General features: G+C 41.2%; 1 protein-coding gene across 4 annotated transcripts in view; it reads left to right on the top strand.

Annotated features, from left to right (window-relative positions):
- PLEKHA8 (pleckstrin homology domain containing A8) overlaps positions 1 to 23,492 on the top strand; it is a 95,403-nt gene that overhangs the window by 45,471 nt on the left and 26,440 nt on the right. For all 4 annotated transcript variants that reach the window (XM_060305468.1, XM_060305469.1, XM_030857435.2 and 1 more), the window contains exons 2-5: positions 16,415 to 16,531; positions 17,553 to 17,708; positions 19,426 to 19,550; positions 22,680 to 22,838. In XM_060305468.1, coding sequence (XP_060161451.1) covers positions 16,510 to 16,531; positions 17,553 to 17,708; positions 19,426 to 19,550; positions 22,680 to 22,838 — 462 coding nt within the window. In that variant the 5' untranslated portion in view covers positions 16,415 to 16,509. The remainder of the gene's footprint in view (positions 1 to 16,414; positions 16,532 to 17,552; positions 17,709 to 19,425; positions 19,551 to 22,679; positions 22,839 to 23,492) is intronic.

Genomic DNA, 23,492 nt, shown 5'->3' with positions numbered 1-23,492 from the left:
GAGAATCTGAAAAGGCTACATACTGAATGATTCCAATTACGTGACATTCTGGAAAAGGCAAAACTATGGAGACAGTAAACAGATAAGTGGTTGCCGGGGGGATGGGGGTGATTGTTGTGGGAGATGAATAAGATGGGTATATATTATCATACATTTTTCCACATCCATAGAATGTACAACACCAAGGATGAACACTGAGGTAAACTATGGACTAAGGTAAATTATGGTGTGTCAATGTAAATGGTAAAAAAATGTACCGTTGCAGTGAGTGATGTTGATAATGGGGAAGGCTATGCACATGTGGAGGCAGGGGACATGTTGGGAATTTCTGCCTCCTTCTCAATTTTGTTTTAAACCTATAATTGCTCTAAAAATTTTAAGTCTTCTTAAAAAGTTTTAAAAAAATAGGAAAAGGTATACCATGCAAACACTAATCAAAAGAAAGGTGAATTGACTATATTAACATAGACAAAGTAGACCTCAGAACAGGGAAAATTGCAAAGGATAAAGAAGACATTGCATAATTATAAAAGGATCAGTTCATCAAAAAGACATGAGTCCTAAATGTGTATCTAACTAAAAGCATATTGTCAACATATATGAAGCAAAAACTGATAGAACTGAAAGGAGAAATAGATCCACAATTAAACTTGGAAACTTCAGCATTCTTCTTTGAGTAATCCATAGAACAAGTAGACAGTAGATCACACAAAGATATAGAAGATAAGAACACTGTCAACCAACTTGACGTAATTAACAATATAGAAGAGTCTCACAACAGCAGAATACTGCATTTTTTCAAATGCACATGGAATAGTCACTAAAATTGACCATATTCCGAGCATAGTAGAAACCTTACCAAATTTAAAAGAATGTTCTGTGTCTTTACAAAAAGTAAACTAGAAATCAATAAGAGGAAGATGTAGGAAATCCCCAAACATTAGGAAATTAAACAGTACACTTTTAAATAACCTGTGGGTCAAAGAAGAAGTCTCCAAGAAAATTAGAAAATATTTTCAACTTAAATTGAAAACATAACGGTGGTTGGCCAGAGGTAAAGTGTTGGGGGAGGGCTTGGCTACAAAGGGGTAGCACAAAGGAATTTTAAGGGGAGGATAATGGAGTTTTTCTGTATCTTGATTATTATGGTAGTTAGACAACTATGAATTTATCAAAGCACAGAACTGTTAACCAAAGAAGAAATTTCACTATGCATAAATTTTAAAATAAATACTAAAAAATTTAAGTGTCTTTTAAATGGAATAGTTTTTTAATTTTTTTAAGTGATGTGTTTGGATGAGCTACTTGTCACAAGACTGCTGAGTAAAAAATAAGGAAAGCTACAGTCAGACATGAGTATGACTCACAAGTAATCACTTTTTTTGGTTTGGATCTTTAAAGAAATAAGGGCATCTCTATTTAGAAATTTTGATTTTAAAATGGTGACTGTTGTGAAATAAAAAAGGAAGAAAATATAGTGCAAAACCAACATGAGCTATGCCATTTTAGATCCAAATATAAGTGCATTTTTTAAAGAAAATTGTGCTTATTGAAAAAATACATACTGTTCAACAGTATGTAAATGACTTGCAAACAATCGCTGTCAATTAAGTATAAAAAGACATTTGCACTACGTGAGAAAAAAGCAAGCTGTTAACAGTTTCAGAATAATGATCTTCAAATCTTTAATTTCTTTGAATAATGTTTTGTAGTTATCAGAGTATAAGTTTTACACTTCTTTTATTAAGTTTATTCCTGTTATGTTCTTTTTGATATTGTAAATGAAATTATTTTCTTTTTAAAATTGTATTTATTTTGGGCTGTGTTGGGTCTTCATTGCTGTGCGTGGGCTTTCTCTAGTTTTGCAGAGCAGGGGCTACTCTTCATTGTAGTGTGTGGGCTTCTTATTGTGGTGGCTTCTATTGTTGTGGAGCACGGGCTCTAGGCACGCAGGCTTCAGTAATTGTGGCTTGCAGGCTCAATAGTTGTGGCTCGCTGGCTCTAGAGCACAGGCTCAGTAGTTGTGGCGCATGGGCTTAGTTGCTCCACGGCATGTGGGATCTTCCCAGACCAGGGATCAAACCCGTGTCCCCTGCATTGGCAGGCGGATTCTTAACCACTGTGCCACACGGGAAGTCCTGAAATTATATTCTTAATTTCATTTTCAGATTGTTCATTGCAACCATATAGAAGTACAATTGATATGTGTATATTGGTCTTTTTTTCTCCCCAATATCTTTATTACAGTATAATTGCTCTACAATGGTGCGTTAGCTTCTGCTGTATAACAAAGTGAATCAGCCATACATATACACGTATCCCCGTATCCCCTCCCTCTTGCGTCTCCCTCCCAGCCTCCCCATCCCAGCCCTCTAGGTGGTCACAAAGCACTGAGCTGATCTCCCTGTGCTAAGCAGCTGCTTCCCACCAGCCATCCATTCTACATTTGGTAATATATATGTCCATGCCACTCTCTCACCTCGTCCCAGCCCACACTTCCACCTCCCCATGTCCTCAAGTCCACTCTCCACGTCTGCGCGTTTATTCCTGTCCTGCCCCTAGGTTTTTCAGACTATTTTTTTTAGATTCCATATATATGTATTAGCATACAGTATTTGTTTTTCTCTTTCTGACTTACTTCACTCTGTATGACAGACTCTAGGTCCATCCACCTCACTACAAATAACTCAATTTCGTTTCTTTTTATGACTCAGTAATATTGCATTGTATATATGTGCCATTCTTTATCCATTCATCTGTCAGTGGACACTTAGGTTGCTTCCATGTCCTGGCTATTGTAAATAGTGCTGCAATGAACATTGTGGGACATGACTCTTTTTGAATTATGGTTTTCTCAGGGTATATGCCCAGTAGTGGGATTGCTGGGTCATATGGTAGTTCTATTTTTAGTTTTTTAAGGAACCTCCATACTGTTCTCCATAGTGGCTGTGTCAATTTACATTCCCAACAACAGTGCAAGAGGTTTCCCTTTTCTCCACACCCTCTCCAGCATTTATTCTTTGTAGACTTTTTGATGATGGCCATTCTGACTGGTGTGAAGTGATACATCATTGCAGTTTTGATTTGCATTTCTCTAATGATTAGTGATGTTGAGCATCCTTTCATGTGTTTGTTGGCACTCTGTATATCTTCTTTGGAGAAATGTCTATTTAGGTCTTCCGCCCATTTTTGGATTGGGTAGTTTGTTTTTTTGATATTGAGCTGCATGAGCTGCTTGAATATTTGGAGATTAATCCTTTGTCACTTGCTTCATTTGCAAATATTTTCTCCCATTTTGAGGGTTGTCTTTTTGTCTTGTTTATGGTTTCCTTTGCTGTGCAAAAGCTTTGAAGTTTCATTAGGCCCAATTTATTTATTTTTGCTTTTATTTCCCTTTCTCTAGGAGGTGGGTCAAAAAGGATCTTGCTGTGATTTATGTCATAGAGTGTTCTGCCTATGTTTTCCTCTAAGAGTTTGATAGTGTCTGGCCTTACATTTAGGTCTTTAATCCATTTTGAGTTTATTTTTGTGTATGGTGTTAGGGAGTGTTCTAATTTCATTCTTTTACATGTAGCTGTCCAGTTTTCCCAGCACCACTTATTGAAGAGGCTGTCTTTTCTCCATTGTATATTCTTGCCTCTTTTATCAAAGATAAGGTGACTATATGTGTCTGGGTTTATCTCTGTGCTTTCTATCCTGTTTCATTGATCTATATTTCTGTTTTTGTGCCAGTACCATACTGTCTGATTACTGTAACTTTGTAATATAGTCCGAAGTCAGGGAGCCTGATTCCTCCAGCTCCGTTTTTCTTTCTCAAGATTGCTTTGGCTATTCGGGCTCTTTTGCATTTCCATACAAATTGTGAAATTTTTTGTTCTAGTTCTGTGAAAAATGCCAGTGGTAGTTTGATAGGGATTGCATTGAATCTTAGATTGCTTTGGGTAGTATAGTCATTCTCACAATGTTGATTCTTCCAATCCAAGAACATGGTATATCTCTCCATCTGTTTGTATCATCTTTAATTTCTTTCATCAGTGTCTTATAGTTTTCCGCATACAGATCTTTTGTCTCCTTAGGTAGGTTTATTCCTAGGTATTTAATTCCTTTTGTTGCAGTGGTAGAAGAGAGTGTTTCTTTAATTTCTGTTTCAGATTTTTCATCATTAGTGTATAGGAATGCAAGAGATTTCTGTGCATTAATTGTGTATCCCGCTACTTTACCAAATTCATTGTTTAGCTCTAGTAATTTTCTGGTAGCATCTTTAGGATTCTGTACGTATAGTATCATGTCATCTGCAAATAGTGACAGTTTTACTTCTTCTTTTCTGATTTGGATTCCTTTTATTTCTTTTTCTTCTCTGATTGCTGTGGCTAAGACTTCCAAAACTTTATCGAATAATAGTGGTGAAAGTGGGCAACCTTGTCTTGTTCCTGATCTTAGTGGAAATGGTTTCAGTTTTTCACCATTGAGAAGTATGTTGGCTATGGGTTTGTCATATGGCCTTTATTATGTTGAGGTAAGTTCCCTCTGTTCCTACTATCTAGGTTTTTTATCATACATACGTGTTGAATTTTGTCAAAAGCTTTTTCTGCATCTATTGAGATTATCATATGATTTTTATCCTTCAATTTGTTAATATGGTTTAACACATTGATTGAATTGAATATATTGAAGAATCCTTGTATTCCTGGGATAAACCCCACTTGATCCTTTTAATGTGCTGTTGGATTCTGTTTGCTAGTATTTTGTTGAGGATTTTTGCATCTGTGTTCATCAGTGATATTGGCCTGTAGTTTTCTTTTTTTGTGACATCTTTGTCTGGTTTTGGTATCAGGGTGATGGTGGCCTTGTAGAATGAGTTTGGGAGTGTTCCTCCCTCTGCTGTATTTTGGAAGTTTGAGAAGGGTAGGTGTTAGCTGTTCTCTAAATGTTTGATAGAATTCGCCTGTGAAGCCATCTGGTCCTGGGCTTTTGTTTGTTGGAAGATTTTTAATCACAGTTTCAATTTCAGTGCTGTGATTGGTCTGTTCCTATTTTCTATTTCTTCCTGGTTCAGTCTCGGAAGGTTGTGCTTTTCTAAGAATTTGTCCATTTCTTCCAGGTTGTCCATTTTATTGGCATGTAGTTGCTTGTAGTAATCTCTCATGATCCTTTGTATTTCTGCAGTGTCAGTTGTTACTTCTCCTTTTTCATTTCTAATTCTATTGAGTCGTCTCCCTTTTTACTTGATGAATCTGGCTAATGGTTTATCAATTTTTTTTATCTTCTTAAAGAACCAGCTTTTAATTTTATTGATCTTTGCTATCATTTCCTTCATTTCTTTTTCATTTATTTCTGATCTGATATTTATGATTGCTTTCCTTCTGCTAACTTTGGATTTCTTTTTTTTTCTTTCTCTAATTGGTTTAGGTGTAAGGTTAGGTTGTTTATTTAAGATGTTTCTTGTTTTTTGAGGTAGGATTGTATTGCTATAAACTTCCCTCTTAGAACTGCTTTTGCTGCAGCCCATAGGTTTTGGGCCATCATGTTCTCATTATCATTTGTTTTTAGGTATTTTTTTATTTCCTCTTTGATTTCTTCAGTGATTTCTTGGTTATTAAGTAATGTATTGTTTAGCCTCCATGTGTTTGTATTTTTTACAGTTTTTTTCCTGTAATTGATGTCTAGTCTCATAGCATTGTGGTCGGAAAAGATACTTGATGTGATTTCGGTTTTCGTAAGTTTACCAAAGCTTGATTTGTGATCCAAGATATGATCTGTCCTGGCAAATGTTCCATGAGCACTTGAGAAGAAAATGTATTCTGTTGTTTTTGGATGGGATGTCCTATAAATATCAGTTAAGTCCATCTTCTTTAATGTGTCATTTAAAGCTTGTTTCCTTATTTATTTTCATTTTGGATGATCTGTCCATTGGTGAAAGTGGGCTGTTAAAGTCCCCTTCTATTAGTGTGTTACTGTCGGTTTCCTCTTTAATGGCTGTTAGCATTTGTCCTATATATTGAGGTGCTTCTGTGTTGGGTGCATAAATATTTACAATTCTTATATCTTCTTCTTGGATTGATCCCTTGATCATTATGTAATGTCCTTCTTTGTCTCTTGTAACAGTATTTATTTTAAAGTCTATTTTGTCTGATATAAGAATTTCTACTCCAGCTTTCTTTTGATTTCCATTTGCATGGAATATCTTTTTCCATCCCCTCACTTTCAGTCTGTATGTGTCCCTGGGTCTGAAGTTGGTCTCTTGTAGACAGCATATATACAGGTCTTGTTTTTGTATCCATTCAGCCAGTCTGTGTCTTTCGGTGGGAGCATTTAATCCATTTACATTTCAGGTAACTATCGATATGTATGTTCCAATTACCATTTTCTTAATTGTTTTGGGTTTGTTATTGTAGGTCTTTTCCTTGTGTTTCCTGCCTGGAGAAGTTCCTTTAGCATTTGTTGTAAAGCTGGTCTGTGATGCTGAATTCTGTTAGCTTTTGCTTGTCTGTAAAGATATTAATTTCTCCATCAAATCTGAATGAGATCCTTGCTGGGTAGAGTAATCTTGGTTGTAGGTCTTTCCCTTTCATCACTTTAAATATGTCCTGCCACTCCCTTCTGGCTTGCAGAGTTTCTGCTGAACGATCAGCTGTTAACCTTATGGGGATTCCCTTGTATGTTATTTGTTGTTTTTCCCTTGCTGCTTTTAATATTTTTTCTTTGTATTTAATTTTTGATAGTTTGATTAATATGTGTCTTGGCTTGTTTCTCCTTGGATTTATCCTGCATGGGACTCTCTGTGCTTCCTGGACTTGATTAACCAGTTCCTTTCCCATATTAGGGAAATTTTCAACTATAATCTCTTAAAATATTTTCTCAGTACCTTTCTTTTTCTCTTCTTCTTCTGGGATCCCTATAATTCGAATGCTGGTGCATTTAATGTTGTCCCAGAGGTCTCTGAGACTGTCCTCAATTCTTTTTTTTTTTTTTTTTTTTTTGCGGTACATGGGCCTCTCACTGTTGTGGCCCCTCCCGTTGCAGAGCACAGGCTCCGGACGCACAGGCTCAGCAGCCATGGCTCATGCACCTAGCCGCTCCGCAGCATGTGGAATCTTCCTGGACCGGGGCACGAACCCATGTCCCCTGCATCGGCAGGCGGACTCTCAACCACTATGCCACCAGGGAAGCCCCTGTCCTCAATTCTTTTAATTCTTTTTTATTCTGCTCTGCGGTAGTTATTTCCACTATTTTATCTTCCACGTCACTTATCCGTTCTCTGCCTCAGTTATTCTGCTATTGATTCCTTGTAGAGCATTTTAAATTTCAGTTATTGTGTTGTTCATCATTGTTTGTTTGCTCTTTCGTTCTTCTAGGTGCTTGTTAAATGTTTCTTGTATTTTCTCCATTCTATTTCCAAGATTTTGGATCATCTTTACTATCATTACTCTGAATTCTTTTTCAGGTAGACTGCCTATTTCCTCTTCATTTGGTCTGGTGGGTTTTCACCTTGCTCCTTCATCTGCTGTGTATTTCTCTGTCTTCTCATTTTGCTTAACTTACTGTGTTTGGGGTCTCCTTTTCGCAGGCTGCAGGTTCGTAGTTCCCATTGTTTTTGGTGTCTGCCTGCAGTGGGTAAGGTTGGTTCAGTGCATTGTGTAGGCTTCCAGGTGGGTGGGACTTGTGCCTGTGTTCTGGTGGATGAGGCTAGTACTTGTCTTTCTCGTGGGCAGGACCACATCTGGTGGTGTGTTTTTGGGTTTCTGTGAACTTAGTATGATTTTAGGCAGCCTCTCTGCCAATGGGTGGGGTTGTGTTCCTGTCTTGCTAGTTGTTTGGCATGGGGTGTCCTGCAGTGGAGATTGCTGGTCATTGACTGGAGCTGGGTCTTAGTGTTGAGACGGAGGTCTGTGGGTGAGCTTTCGCCGATTGATATTATGAGGGCCCGGGAGGTCTCTGGGGGACCAGTGTCCTGAACTTGGCTCTCCCACCTCAGAGGCTCAGGCCTGACACCCTGCTGTAGCACCAAGACTCTGTCAGCCACATGGCTCAGAAGAAAAGGGAGAAAAAAAAGAAAAATAAATAAATAAAGTTATTAAAGTCAAAAATTTTTTTAATGATTAAAATTTTAAAAAGTAATTAAAAAAAATAAGAGAGCAGCCAAACCAATAAACAAATCCACCAGTGATAACAAGTGCTAAAAACTATACTAAAAGCAAACGGACAGACAGAACCCTGGGACTAATGGTAAAAGCACATCTATACAGACAGAATCACACAAAGAAGCATGCACATACACACTCACAAAAAGAGAAAAAGAAAAATATATATATAAAAAAGAAAGAGAGAAACCAAATCAATAAACAAATCTACTAATGATGATAGTCTCTAAATACTAAAGTAAGATAAACATAAAGCCAGAAACAAATTAGATGCAGAAAGCAAACCCAAAGTCTACAGCTGCTCCCAAAGTCCACCTCCTCAATTTGGGATGATTCGTTGTCTATTCAGGTATTCCAGAGATGCAGGGTACATCAAGTTGATTGTGGAGATTTAATCCACTGCTCCCGAGGCTGCTGGGAGAGATTTCCCTTTCTCTTCTTTGTTCGCACAGCTCCCGGGGTTCAGCTTTGGTTTTGGACACGCCTCTGCGTGTAGGTCTTCTAAGTGTGTCTGTTCTTCCCTCAGACAGCAGGGGGTTAAAGGAGCAGCTGATTAGGGGCCTCTGCCTCACTCAGGGTGGAGGGCAGGGTACGGAATGCGGGGCGACCATGTGGCGGCAGAGGCCAGCGTGACGTTGCACCAACCTGAGACATGCCATGTGTTCTCCCGGAGAAGTTGTACCTGGGTCACAGGACCCTGGCAGTGGCGGGCTGCACAGGCTCCCGGGAACGGAGGTGCGGATAGCGACTTGTGCTTCCACACAGGCTTCTTGGTGGCTGCAGCAGCAGCCTTAGTGTCTCATGCCCGTCTCTGGGGTCCGCACTGATAGACGCGGCTAGCGCCCATCTCTTGAGCTCGTTTAGGCGGTGCTCTGAATCCCCTCTCCTCGTGCACCCCGAAACAGTGGTCTCTTTACTCTTAGGCAGTTTGAGACTTTTTCCTGGACTCCCTCCCGGCTAGCTGTGGCACACTAGCCCCCTTCAGGCTGTGTTCACGCATCCAGCCCCAGTCCTCTCCCTGGTATCCGACCTCCAAAGCCCGAGCCTCAGCTCCCAGCCCCCAGCCACCCCGGCAGGTGAGAAGACAAGACTCTCAGGCTGGTGAGTGCTGGTCGGCACCGATCCTCTGTGCGGGAATCTCTCTGCTTTGCCCTCCGCACCCCTGTTACTGCACTCTCCTCCGTGGCTCCAAAGCCTCCCCCACCCCGCCACCCCTTGTCTCCACCAGTGAGGGGGACTCCTAGTGTGTGGAAAGTTTTCCTCCTTCACAGCTCCCTCGCAGACATGCAGGTCACATGTCTTTTCTTTTGTGTCTATTTTTCCTTTTGCCCTACCCAGGTACATGCAGAGTTTCTTGCCTTTTGGGAGGTCTGAGGTCTTCTGCCAGCGTTCAGTAGGTGTTCTGTAGGAGCTGTTCCAGATGTAGATGTATTTTTGATGTATTTGTGAGGAGGAAGGTGATCTGCACATCTTACTCCTTTGCCATCTTGAAGGTCTTCCGCATGTATTGGTGTTATATCTTGCAACTTTGCTGAACTCATTTATTCTAATAGTTTTTTAAGTGGATTCCTTTTTTTTTTTTTTTTTTAATATACAGGAGCATGTCTGTGAAGAGGTAGATTTGCTTCTTCCCTTCCTCTCTGGATGCCTTTTGTAGTCTAATTGCCCTGGCTAGGACCTCCAATACAGTGTTAAATAGAAGTGGTGAAAGCAAGCATCTTTATCTTACTCCTGATCTCAGGGGAAAAACATCCAGTCTTTTGTCATTGGGTGTGATGTTAGCTGTGGGGTTTTTGTAGATGCCTTTATCAGGTTGAAGAAGTTCCCTTCTATACCTAGTTTGTTAAGAGTTTTTATTATGAAAGGGTATTAGATTCTGTCAAATGCTTTTTATACATTTAGTGAGATAATCATGTGATACCTTAGAAATATTAAAGAAAAATCCAACTCAGGGTTGAAGTGAAAAATGGACATCTATTAGTCCATGTAACTAAAAAGTCCAGAGGGTATCTTATCTATAGGTATTACACAGTCTGATCGAAGTGTTCAAAAAATGTCATCTAGATTTGCTTCCTTTCCCTGCCTCCCTCAGATCCTCCCACCCACTTTCCTTGTATGTGTCGATCATGTTTAGGTCCATGTGATGGCAAAATGACTTCCAGCAGCTCCAGGTAAACATCTTTGAGACTAAAGAAAAAAGAGAGACAGTCTCCATTTCTCTCCACCTTTCCCCAGTCCCAGCAAAAGTCCCAGAATTATTTCTGGTTGGGTACCTTGCCTGTCTTGGAACATATCATTGAGGAAAGGGGATGTGAAGCTCCATTTAAGCCTGAATCATAGGCCCACCCTGGGGCTAGTCAGCCCAACCCAAACTACATGGATAGAGTGTGCAGAAGGAGGTTTTCAGGAACAGAAATGTGGGAGGTGGATGCTGGGTTGCCAAAAATAAATGTCCACTGTACCTTCTATAGTGAAATAATCCAAGATAATACAAAATATGTGAAATTGGCATTTAAATACTTTAACCCCCTAGCCCATCCCTGGCAGCAGTAGCTTATATGAGCTAAAACTTTTCCCTGCTCATGGAAGTTTCTTGTCTAATCTTCTAAGCAGGGAGTTTGGCTGACACCACTTTCCATGTCTAGTAAGGGATGGCAAAAAAAAGGGAGTAGGGTTGGACAGGAAGATAGTCTGATGGTAATTGAATGGATCAGGGACTGGTATAGACCCCCAGTTTTCATCTGCTCTTTGGTTACCTTGAATATTTTATCATTTTCAAGTGTATTAGGGTTCTCCAGAGAAACAGAACCATATATATACATATGAGGAGATTTATGATAGGAATTGGCTCATGCAGTTACGGAGACTGTGAAGTCCTACAGTCTTTTCTCAGCAAGCTGGAGAACCAGGAAGGCTGATAACACAATTCAGTCTGAGTTTACAGGCCTGAGAATCGAGGGTGGTGGATGGTTCAAGTCCTGGTCTGAGTCTAAAAGCCCAAGAATGAGGAGCATCAGTGTCCAGGGCAGGAGAAGATGGATGTTGCAGCTCAGGCACACAGAGGAGATTCACCCTTCCTCTGCCTTTCTGTTCTACTCAGGCCCTCATTAGATTGGATGATGTCCACCCGCATTGTTGATGGCAATCTTTACTGTCTGCTGATCCAAATGCTAATATCTCCCAGAGACCCCCTCACAGACACACCCGGAAATAATGGTTTACCAGCTATCTGAGCATCTGGTAGGCCAGTCAAGTTCATACATGAAATTAGCCATCACCCAAACCGAGGTAACAGCAGATTAATTTAAAACAGGAAGTGCATTAATGGCCTCTTCATCATGCATGCCTCTTTTCTCATGCAATTCATGCATCATTCCTGAGCTGTATCTGAGCTTCCCAGGAGTGTACATTGTGAAAGAGCAGTGTGTCTCTACATTACTCTGGACTCTCCGTTGCTCTGCCATTAAATCTCAGATAATGGGAATGAGACGTCTGTGGTCTCTTAACATGCCTTCTGAAATTCTAGGAACTTTATGCTTTAAGGAAAAGTTTTTCTTGGTCATAGTTTTTATAGTTACAAACTACAGAATAAAATAATTGAAACTCTTCTAGTGTCATTATAACTTTTCCTAGGTAAATACAGAACCTATTACAGAGAAGGTATTATTTCAGTTACTATTATCATTTACAAGCTACTTTTAAAATATATTGCTGCTGTGTGTGTGTGTGTGTGTGTGTGTGTGTGTGTGTGTGTTTGGGTTATTTAACATTTTTCAGATTCCTGTAAGATAAACCTAGTTTGTACCACATTTTTTCAATTTTTAGGCATTTTTTTTCACATTCCAACAGCTCTGAAGTCATGAAGCATCTGAGAATGAGTATCATGTCATTGCTTAATGGGCAGGTTATTTTTTGGTTTTTTTTTAGTTGAAGTATAATTGATTTACAATGTGTTAGTTTCTGGTATACAGCAAAGTGACTCAGTTATATATATATATTTTTTCTTTTTCATATTCTTTTCCATTATAGGTTGTTAGAAGAGATATTGAATACAATTCCCTGTGCTATACATTAGGACCTTGTTGTTTATCTATTTTCTTTTTTTTTTTTTTTTTTTTTTTTTGCGGTACGCGGGCCTCTCACTGCTGTGGCCTCTCCCGTTGTGGAGCACAGGCTCCGGACGCGCAGGCTCAGCGGCCATGGCTCACGGGCCCAGCCGCTCCGCGGCATGTGGGATCCTCCCAGACCGGGGCACGAACCCGTGTCCCCTGCATTGGCAGGCGGACTCTCAACCACTGCACCACCAGGGAAGCCCTATCTATTTTCTATACAGTAGTTTGCATCTGCTAATCCCAAACTCCTAATTTATCCCTCCCCCTTTGATAACCCTTTGATAACCATAAGTTTGTTTTCTATGTCTATTACTGTTTTGTAAGTTCATTCGTATCTTATTTTAGATTTCACACATAAGTGATATCATATGATATTTGTCTTTCTCTGTCTGATTTACTTCACTTAGTATGATAATCTCTAGGTCCATCCGTGTAGCTGTAAATGGAATTTTTTCATTCTTTTTTATGGCTGAGTATTCCTTTGTGTGTGTGTGTGTGTGTGTGTGTGTGTGTGTGTACACACACCACATCTTCTTTATCCATTCATCAGTCGATGGACATTTAGGTTGCTTCCATGTCTTGGCTATTGTAAATAGTGCTGCTGTGAACATAGGGGTGCATGTAGCTTTTTGAATTAGAGTCTTTTCCAGATATATGCCCAGGAGTGGGATTGCTGGATCATACAGTAACTCTGTTTTTAGTTTTTTAAGAAACCCCCATACTGTTTTCCATAGTGGCTGCACCAATTTACATTCCCACCATCAGTGTAGCAGGGTTCCCTTTTCTCCACACCCTCTCCAGCATTTATTATTTGTAGACTTTTTAATGATGGCCATTCTGACTGGTGTGAGGTGACACCTCATGGTAGTTTTGATTTGCATTTCTCTCATAATTAGTGATATTGAGCATCTTTTCATGTGCCTATTGGTCATCTGTATGTCTTCTTTGGAGAAATGACTGTTTAGGTCTTCTGCCCATTTTTTGATTGGGTTGTTTGTTTTTTGTTATTGAGTTGTATGAACTATTTGTGTATTTTGGAAATTAAGCCTTGTCGGTCACATCACATGCAAATATTTTAGTTTATCTTCAAATTAATGGTATGTGATGGTTAATTTTTTGTGTCAACTTGCCTGGGCCATGGGGTGCCCAGACATTTGACCTAACATCATTCTGGGTGTGTCTGAGGGTGTTTCTGGATGAGATTAACATTTGAACTGATAGACTGAGTAAAGTAAATCGCTTTCCCTAGTGTGAGTGGATCTCATCCAGTCAGTCGGAGACCTAAGTAGAACAAAAAGGCTGAGTAAGGGGTAGCTCCTCCTGCTTGATTGTTGAGCTGGGATATCGGTCTTTTCTGGTTTTCTCAGTCTCAGTGAAACACTGGCTCTTCTTGGGTCTCAAGCCTGATGACTTTTGGACTGGAATTACAAATTGGCTCTCCTGATTCTCTAGCTTGCTGACTGCAGATCTTGGAATTTTGCAGCCTCTATAATTGCGTGAGAAAATTCCTTATAATAAATTATATATAGATATACATACATATTATTGGTTCTGTTTCTTCGGAGAACCAAGACTAATACAGATGGGGTCCTAAATTATAAAATATGATGATTGAGGGTATGCTGAACTCCCTCTACTTGAGAGTCATAGTGGATTTGGAGAGTGTTCACACCAAACATAATCATGGGAGTTGAGCTGTAAGGGAGAAGATGCTACTGTTCTATACCAGGATAGCTTTCTAGCAATGGGGAGTCAAGGTTTGGGGGTTGTTATGCCAGGAGGGACAGTGTTAGAAAGACATAGTTTTCTTCCCAACTCTGTTGTGTACTTCCTGTGTGACTTTAGATAGGTCACTTAATCTACCTGGGATTGGTTTCCTTCTCTGTAAAATGAGCTGGTTGGACTAGGTGATTTCAAAGGCCTTTCCGTTTCTCAGATTCTTAGGAATTGATTCTTCTGTTTCAGTGAGGGGAGATGGCATAAGGTATAAATAATGACTCTCTTGCAAAGGGCTAAAATATCACTAATAATATCTGACTCCAGGAGTGTTGATTAGCTACTCAACAAGACAATCTGATGATCAGTTTGATTTCCTGGATTGTAATGTTTGTGCCAAGAATAGTAGCCCTCGGGTTTGTGTTTCCGTAAAATTTGAAGCCAAGGTCAGGAAGCATCACCTTCTGAAATAAAATGTTCAAGTTCACCCCAAGAGGTTTTCTAGCCAGTAATCAACTTGTGGGGGTGTTGAGATAAGGCCGTGGGGCTCCTGATGTCCAGTAAAGGGTCTAGGTTCATCGTTGGGAAGGAAGTCCCCAGTATAAGATGGAATAAGAGGAACATAAGCCATAGTTGTAGAATACATTACTCATCTTTGATTGAGAAGGCTTATAGGGAAGGGTATTTCAGTGACTGGTATGAGGGTGGATATTGAGAATTGGTCTTTATCCAGTTTTGTTTAAGGAAGTGAGAGATGTGGTACCTGAGCAGGCCTGAGTGTTCTGGTTCCTAGAAAGCAGACCCTGATGAAATAAATGATGAGTGAAACATCTCGCTTGCCACCTAACTCCTGTGCCTGAGCTTAGATTTAGTGCTGACCATTCAGCCTCCTGATTAAAAATGTAAGTTTCCCCGAACTATGATCTTAGGCTATGGGTGCTCCAGGCAGCGTACTAATCTTCTGTTATAACGTAATAAATTGATGCTGTTACCAGAAGGGGAACCCCTTCCAGGGCCCAAGAGTGGGCTCTTGTCTAACACCCGGGAATGAATTGTCCGAGGAGACACACATGCTGACAAAGCAAAAGACTTTATTGGGAAGGGGCCCCCTGGGGGGAGAGCAGCGGGCAAAGGAAACCCAGGAGAACTGCTCTGCCACGTAGCTCACATCTCAGGTTTTATAGTAATGGGGTTAGCTTGCCGGGTTGTCTCTGGCCAGTCATCTTGCTTGTGCCCATATTTGGTCCAATTCCTGGTGACGCACGCATCTCTCAATCAAGGTGGTTTCCAGCGTCAGGGTTTCTGGGACGTCGGCAGGACATATTATGGCTGGCATCTCCTCCCTCCTTTTGGCCCCTCCCGATTTCTGCCAGCTGGTGGTAGCTGGTCAGTTCCGTGTTTCTTATTGAGACCTCCTGTTGTGAGATAACTCATGCAAGCAGTTATTATTCTGCCTGGCCAGGGTGGGCGGTTTCAGTTAGTGGTTCCCTAAAAATACTACTGTGACATCAGTTGGTGACTTACGTATTTAGCTGGTGTGGATCAATTCCCAAGGGCCCATCAGGTATGTACCTGAGCCAGCCCTTGGGGCTCTGCGCAAAGCGCCTACCAGCCTTCGCTCCAGCTGTCTCAGCTGTAGAAGAGTCTAGTGAGAAAATGTATCCTTAAAAGCCTATGGCATTTCAGAGAAGGAAAAAATACATCTGATGAGGAGACTGACAAGGCTTATGCAGAGGTAGTCAGGGATGACATTTTAGGAAGATCCAGTTTGAGCAAAAGCCCTGAGGCAGGCACACAGCAAGTAAGTTTGGTTTGACTAGAACATAGGTTGTGTAAGAGGACTAGATAAGACGTGTGTTTCCACTGAATATGGTTCGTCCCCTGAAATACTGTGAAGTAAAAGTAGTTAAGCCCTTGAATGTTTTAAGATTATTCCATTTCAGTGGATCAATACCAAATAGTAAGTTTAAAGTTATCTTTCCTTAGGGAACATATGACCCTAGGCAGGCTTATTAGACAGCACTACGTATGATGTTGAAAGGGCAGCATAATCTTTTATCTCATTTCTAGGTTTGAAATAATTTTCCTTAACCAGAGGGGAGGAGAGCAAGTATGTTAACAATAATCTTTGGAAAATAATAATCTTTTATCTTAGAAAAAGTAAAAATCAAAGATTACTAGTACTGTATTAGGGGGAAAAAGGAATAAAAATCATAAGTAATCCCATTACCTAGAGAATCATCACCATATTTATTGCTGATCCTTCCAGACTTCTATGCAAAAATGAGATCAAACATACAGATCTTTTCTAACTTATTTCTTTCCCTTAGAATTTTCCCCCAGAATGTAAGTTCCTTGGAGCTAGAATCCAGCATCCTTTGTTAGGTCCTATTCCTATGTCCTGGGAAGCAGTCATTGAGACCATGCTCTTGCTTCTGTTCTCAGGTTGGCAGCCTCGGTGGTTCCTTCTCTGTGGGGGAATATTATCTTATTATGATTCTCCTGAAGATGCTTGGAAAGGTTGCAAAGGGAGCATTCAGATGGCGGTGTGTGAAATTCAAGGTGAGAAGCCAAGACACTTGCAGGTTTTATTTTTCTTTCTGTTTCTCCCCCAAAATAAAAAAAACCACTGGCTTCTGTGTGCCTTTCTTTGCTGCTCCCATAGTATAAAGATATATAACGTTACGTCCCCCAGAAAAAGTCTTACAAGTAAGACCTAAAACTGCAGCGAGTTTTTACAAGGAGCTTGGTTTAGAGGTAGTCAGAATAAATGAGAGCAATGTGCTTAGTAACCACACATGTAGTGCTCATTCCTTGGTCACCTGCTCACCTCGGGCTTGTGGCAGTTTGCTAAGCTTATTTGTCTTTTTATTGCAACATCAAACACTTCTGTGTTTAAATCACGACGCATACACACCTTCTCACCACCACCACCATGCTCAAAACTAAACAAGCAAACACCTGACAGACCTACAAATAGCCTTTTCTTCTTGGTTTTGAGAATCTTGAGACATGCTGAGAGGATGTGGCTCAGAAACTGACTAGAAGGGAATTTGGGGCATGGGGCTTGGGGGGTGAAGGAGAGTGTGGCTTGCTTGTTTCTTCTCCTAAAGTGTTCTAAGGGAATTCTCACATTTTTGATAAGACTAGTGAAGGAAAGTAGAAAGGAAAACTATTGTGTTCTTGATTGCTTTTCAATAACCCAAGGAGATAAAGAGCACATCCTTACTTGTTTGCATCAAGCCTTTTTGGCCGCAGAGCAGCATACTTTACACACACACACACCAGAAGAGAGATTTTTCCTCTCTCCTCTTATAAATGATCCTAAGGAGATTTAAGTGATTCTTTTTTAGGCCAAAGTCCTGGTGAGACCTTGGAGCCAATTGCAGAGTTTTCCCTCTCCATTAGCAGAGACCTCTAGGAAGAGATAAATAAACCAGGAGAAGTAGTAAGGGCTGACATCCTCTCTTGGAAGAAGCTCTCAGTGACTGGCACGCCAGTTAAGCTCAAGAATTTGGGTGGAGTGGAGGCTACCCAGATAGGGCTTTTCTGGGTTTCTGACCTCTCTATGTCTTGCTCCCAGTTCATTCTGTAGATAACACACGCATGGACCTGATAATCCCTGGGGAACAATATTTCTACCTGAAGGCCAGAAGTGTGGCTGAGAGACAACGGTGGCTGGTAGCCTTGGGGTCAGCCAAGGCTTGCCTGACAGACAGTAGGACCCAGAAAGAAAAAGGCAAGTATTGATTGTCCTCTGGACTGGGAACCCTGGGAATCACCTAGTGGCATCTCTGGGTTCCCATATTTGTTATCTTGCTTCTGACCACCTAGCCATAGCCAGGTTTTTTTCTTTTTTTTAAAGTAGTTATGTATTCAGTATTTTATTTATTTATTTTTGGCTGTGTTGGGTCTTCGTTTCTGTGTGAGGGCTTTCTCTAGTTGCGGCCACTCTTCATCGCGTTGTGCCGGCCTCTCACTATCGCTGCCTCTCTTGTTGCGGAGCACAGGCTCTGGACGCGCAGGCTCCAGCGGCCATGGCTCACGGGCCTAGTTGCTCCGCGGCATGTGGGATCTTCCCAGACCAGGGCTCGAACCAGTGTCCCCTGCTTTGGCAGGCAGATTCTCAACCACTGCGCCCCCAGGGAAGCCCCCATAGCCAGCTTTTTATATCATGCAAGTGCTGTATATCTCAGTGGACCTTAAACAGTCTATACCTGACTCTTCTTTCTTAGCATGTCATAGTAGAAAGAATGCAGGTTTTAGAGCCAGATACAACTGGGTTCAAATCATGGCTTTGTGACCTTGACATAGGTCACTTAACCTCTCTAATCTTCAGTTTCCTTATATTTTGAAAAGAGGTAATTACCTATCTTAGAAGGATTACCATGAGGTACCTCGTCTGGCACAAAGTTGACTTTTAGTAAAGAGTAGCTGAGCCAGAGAAGCCTTGGATCTGGTATTTCCTGCAGTAACAGCCCGCTTTCCCCGCCCTGTTCCTGGGGTAGATGGATACTTAATTGTCAGGTTGCTGCTGCTTAATGCTCGTTGACTCAACATCATTAGGTCTCCTGAGAACCACGGCATAACCTTCTATTTTGCCTGGGTCACGAGTGCCAGGGCTTACTGCCTGAGCTCTGCCTTCCCAGCCCCCCAGCCTCGAATGTACACCTGAAAAGATTGGTGGGAGAGAGGGGCCTCTGGGAACAAGTGTTTCAGGGGACCTTTCTCATGACACATATGGCAGATGTGCTTAACTCTTCAAGTAGACACAGTAAAATGACCTATTTGTTGGTTGTTTTTCAATGCTAAGTCGAGAGCAAATGCTAGACATTGTCAGCTCTGACTCAGATCAGGTGGTAATGTGCAGCTTTTTCACGGAGAAGCAAGCAGAGGCGGTTACGATTGTAGCCGAGCCCTCAGCGCCAGGATGGCTGGAGTGCCGTGCTAATGAAGGAGCAGCAGGTGTGCAGAGGGTGCCGTTCGCCTTGCCAGGCAGCATGCTGGACCAGTCCTCTGAATTCACAAGCTGTCTTATTAGTGGTAATTGCATGTTACAGAACACTGTTTCCCAGTTTTGAGCACTGGATAGATAGCTGTGACCCCATTTTACAGATAGGAAAACTGTGGCAGAACTGAGACCAAAACCCTGAACCCTTGACTGTTCCCAGTTCTGACACAAGTGGATCAGAGGTATACTGTCTCCTTCTTCCTGTACTGGTGATCATTAAATATGTTGGCTCAAGAAATAATGTAGATTACTTCAGAAGACTAGAAATCTCCTTTTTCTCTTTTTCTTGCTCCCATAACTTCAAATATGTCATATCTGTAACCCATACTATAAACGTCTGACTTTAGGCATAGATTATATTTCACTTATCTGTATAGTATGCTAACTAGTATATCAGTTATTTATTCTGGGAATTAAATTACGTTTTCATCATTTTGTTATTTAGAGTTTGCTGAAAACACTGATAACTTGAAAACTAAAATGTCGGAACTAAGACTCTACTGTGATCTTCTTGTTCAGCAAGTAGATAAAACAAAAGAAGTGACCGCAACTGGTGTGTCCAATTCTGAGGTAAAATACCATTCTTCTTAGCCACGTGACAAGTAGCCCCAGATGTTGCTTACAGGTGCTGCTTATTCTCACATAATCCCTACCTTGGAATTTACTGTTTTTCAGAGAAAAAAAGTGACAGACTTCAACAAAGAGAAGAAGTGTGTGCATTTCAGCATATGGAAGCATATAGTTTTCCTTCCTGGGATGAATTCAGGATTAATTAATCGATAATTTTGGAACTTTTAACTTTAGTACTGATGTACTAAAATATGTGTCTCCCCAGTTTGCATAACTTTCTAAAATATAGCCTTAGCTGTCTGGCAGAGCCATTTCTATACTACGCATGTGGCTCCTAAGGTGACAGCATCATGTCTGTCAGTAATATGTGTCTGTCACCTCTGATGAGACTGTAACAGGATTTTATTTCACCGTAATAGATGTTCTGCTTGAGTAGAGACTAGTGCTTTCAAAGATAGAGACACAGCTTTATTTCTCTCCATCATCAGCAAGGATTGCGATTTTTATCATTTATTAATGAAATTGTTATTTACTCATTCTAAAACATATATTAAAAGATCTATCTGGTGTTAAGCTATGTATTGAATGGTTCACATTAACCAGAGAGGGGTCTCTGCTCTGCTCTCAGAGAAGTTATCTGAAAAACAGTGCCCACAAAATGAAGAATCTGTAGATTATAATTAATGGTTTTAAATTACTTTTCTTAGGTAGTGTATCACTATGCTACTAGTAATATATGTGCTCTAAGTTTTTCTAATAAAGGTGGTTTAACTCACTTTCACTCACTTTTTGGGGGTCTCTCTTACTCATTCAGCAACTGCCTATCGTGTACAAGATACTGTGCTGCGGGAGGGAGACGAGAGGGGTACCAAAACACTTCAGTCCTGCTTTTGGGATGTTAGAGACTAGAGCATTGATTCTCAACCCAGAGCAGTTTTGCTCCTCAGGAGACATTGGGCAACGTCTGAGACACTTTTGGTTGTCACTACTGGGGGAGTGCTGTTGGCATCTAAGGGGTAGAGGCCGGACGCTGCTTAATATCTGCAATGGATAGGAGAGCCACTCCCCCTATATCCCCTGCTCCAGTAAGCCAGCCCCAAATGCCAGTGATGCCAAGGTAGAGAAGCCCTGTTCTAGTAGGAAGGGAAAAAGTGAACACAGCAATGTTTAATTCTAGGAAGTGTTTATAGTAAGTGCCTTGGGAACTTGCTTATGAAACTGTGGTTATGATATTGTGATTTATAATAAGAAATATATGTTTGGTCTTTGTCTAGTTTTTGGCACAGAGCTCCAAAAAATAACCCTTGGAATTTCCAGGTGATAAAAAGTGTCTTTGTTATGTTAATTGGAAAATACTAAGGATAGAGGCTCTGGTTGACTGTAGACCCAAGCAAGTGATTAGAGGGTTGGAACTTTCGTTCCTACCCCCTCCCCTCCTGGGAGGGGAGAGGGACTGAAGATTGACTTCAGTCACCCTTGGCCAATGATTTAATCAATCGTGCCCATTTAACGAAGCTTCCATAACCCACAGCATGGGGTTTGGAGAGCTCCCGAGTTGGTGAATATGTGTTGACTGGGGAGAGTGGCATACTCAGGGAGCATGGAAGCGCCAAGCCCCTTCCCACATGCCTTGCCCTATGCATCTCTTCCATCTGGCTGTTCCTGAGTTATATGCTTTTATAATATGCTGGCAGTCTAATAAGTTAAATGTTTCTTTTAGTTCTGTGAGCTGCTCTGGCAAAGTAATTAAACACAAGGAGGGGGTTGTTGGAATCTTCAGTCTAGAGTGGGTCAGTCAGTAGCACAAGTGACACCCTGAACTTGCCATTGGTGTCTGAAGTGGGGGTGGGGAGCAATCTTGTAGGACTGAGCGCTTAACCTGTGAGATCTGACACTATTTCCAGGTAAATTGTGTCAGAATTGTAAGACACCCGGCTGGTGTCCAGGAATTTCTTGGTAGTGTGGAAAAAAACCACACATTGTAATTGGTGTCTGAAAAATAGTGGTTCACGACCAGTAACATCTAGCTTGTTAGAAATACAAAATTGAGGAAAATACAGAGGCTATGGCGAAAGAACAAAATTCAACTGAGTAAAATTTAAAGATCTTATTAGCTTTATTCAGCAATTCATAAATCGGGCAGCGTCCAGTCTAGCAGGTAGAAAGGAGCTGTGAAGAGCTATACCAGGCTAGAGATCTTTATGGACCAAAGTGAGCAGGAACAAGGAAGTTATACTGGGCATTCGCTGAATGGTTAAAGCAGGGTTACTTTTCTTATATGGAGCAAAGGGAAGTCTTGGAGCCAGGTCAGTACACTAACTTGTGCTGAGCAGGCAAGCACTGATTGGTTGACCTAGGCCTGCCTTTTCTGGGAGAGCCCAGCATAGAAACTTGGATAAGTTTTTGGTTTGCTGTTGTGAGACTTAGCATGAGTGACTCCATCTTGGGCCCAATCTGGTAACTCTAATGCCACTAAGATGTGGTTACCAAACTCTCTAGTCAGGGGGTAGCCTCCGTTTCCTGAACAACTTATCAATATCAATATCCAGAGGAAAAACAACCTGAGCAAGTGAAATAACTTGGAGAAAAAAATGATTAGATATTCAGAATAATTCCAGTTGCTGAAACCTCTTAGACTCATCTGTACTGAAAGACTCATCTGTACTGTGATTTGTGGTTTCTAATGCTTCTATTCTAGAACTTCATTTTTACTCAGACAGTGGGAGACATTTTTCCATTGATCCCCCTGGTCTTCAGTCCATGTAATTCTGTTTGGTGTCTGCCACCCCTTAGAGACCGCAAACTCCACAAGGGCTCAGCGCCTAGCACCTGACATACTGCTGTCATATAGTGTTGTTGAGTTGAGAGAAGTCGTTGCCTTCAGTTGGAGTGGTGGGTGAGCATGAAGGGCAGATGGAGGGTTAGGCTTGAGTATGATTAATAGATAAGTTGGACTTGCTCAGTCTTTTTCTTTTATAACTGATACCCATATTTGTCCAGCAAAATAGACGGGTACACGATTATTGTTATCACCCGTCATTAGCTGGATAAAACCTCTAAGGACATTCCACAACTGGGCTTTTTCCTTTTTGGCAAGGTAAAGGAGTCTTCACCCTGGTTGTTTTGTAGGAGGGAATTGATGTGGGAACTCTGCTGAAATCAACCTGCAATACTTTTCTGAAGACGTTGGAAGAATGCATGCAGATCGCAAACGCAGCCTTCACTTCTGAGCTGCTCTACCGCACTCCCCCAGGATCACCCCAGCTGGCCATGCTCAAGTCCAACAAGGTAACAGACCAGGTCAGCTTGGCTGCAGTAGGGCATGATGAAAAGCTAAGAAAGTGATATACTGAGCTAAGTTCTCCATCACCCTTTGGCAACTTGATAAAGACATTTTTGTAGTGGACTTCCTTTTATGTCCACTATTATATATGCCCTTAGTCCCTCGTATCCAGTCAGTTAGTGTTGGCAGTTTTACCACCTGAACATGTCTCTCTCTGATGTAGCTAGTTTCTTGTCTCCAGCCTCCTTGTCCAGGGAGTCTTGTTGAGATTGGTGATAGCCTTCTAACTAGTTGCCTTCAACTCGACTCTTCCAGGCAGCCTACAGTGTTTCTGTTCATGCAGTGTAAATTGGGCCACTTCACCTAAAACTTTTAGTGGCTCCCTCATTGCCTACAGCTTAAAGTCAAAACGTCTTAGCCCCTTCCCACATCACCAACCTCTTTCTTTTTCATAACCTGGCTTGAACGTATTAACTGCTTGTAAGCTCCCCCACTTCTTTGGGCCATTTCCCAGTACCAAGAATGCCCTTCTCACCTGTCTTTCCCTGCTTAGCTCTTATTCATCCTTTAAAATTTAATCTCTCTTTCCCTGAATCCCTTAGTTGGGCTAAGAGTTCCTCCTCTACGCATACCCCTATTTTAGCCTTATTCTATATTGA

This window comes from Globicephala melas, chromosome 9 (assembly GCF_963455315.2).
Source record: "Globicephala melas chromosome 9, mGloMel1.2, whole genome shotgun sequence".
Lineage (NCBI taxonomy): Eukaryota > Metazoa > Chordata > Mammalia > Artiodactyla > Delphinidae > Globicephala > Globicephala melas.
The sequence above is the reverse complement of the archived record's forward strand: the minus strand, read 5'-3'. Positions and strand labels throughout refer to the sequence as shown.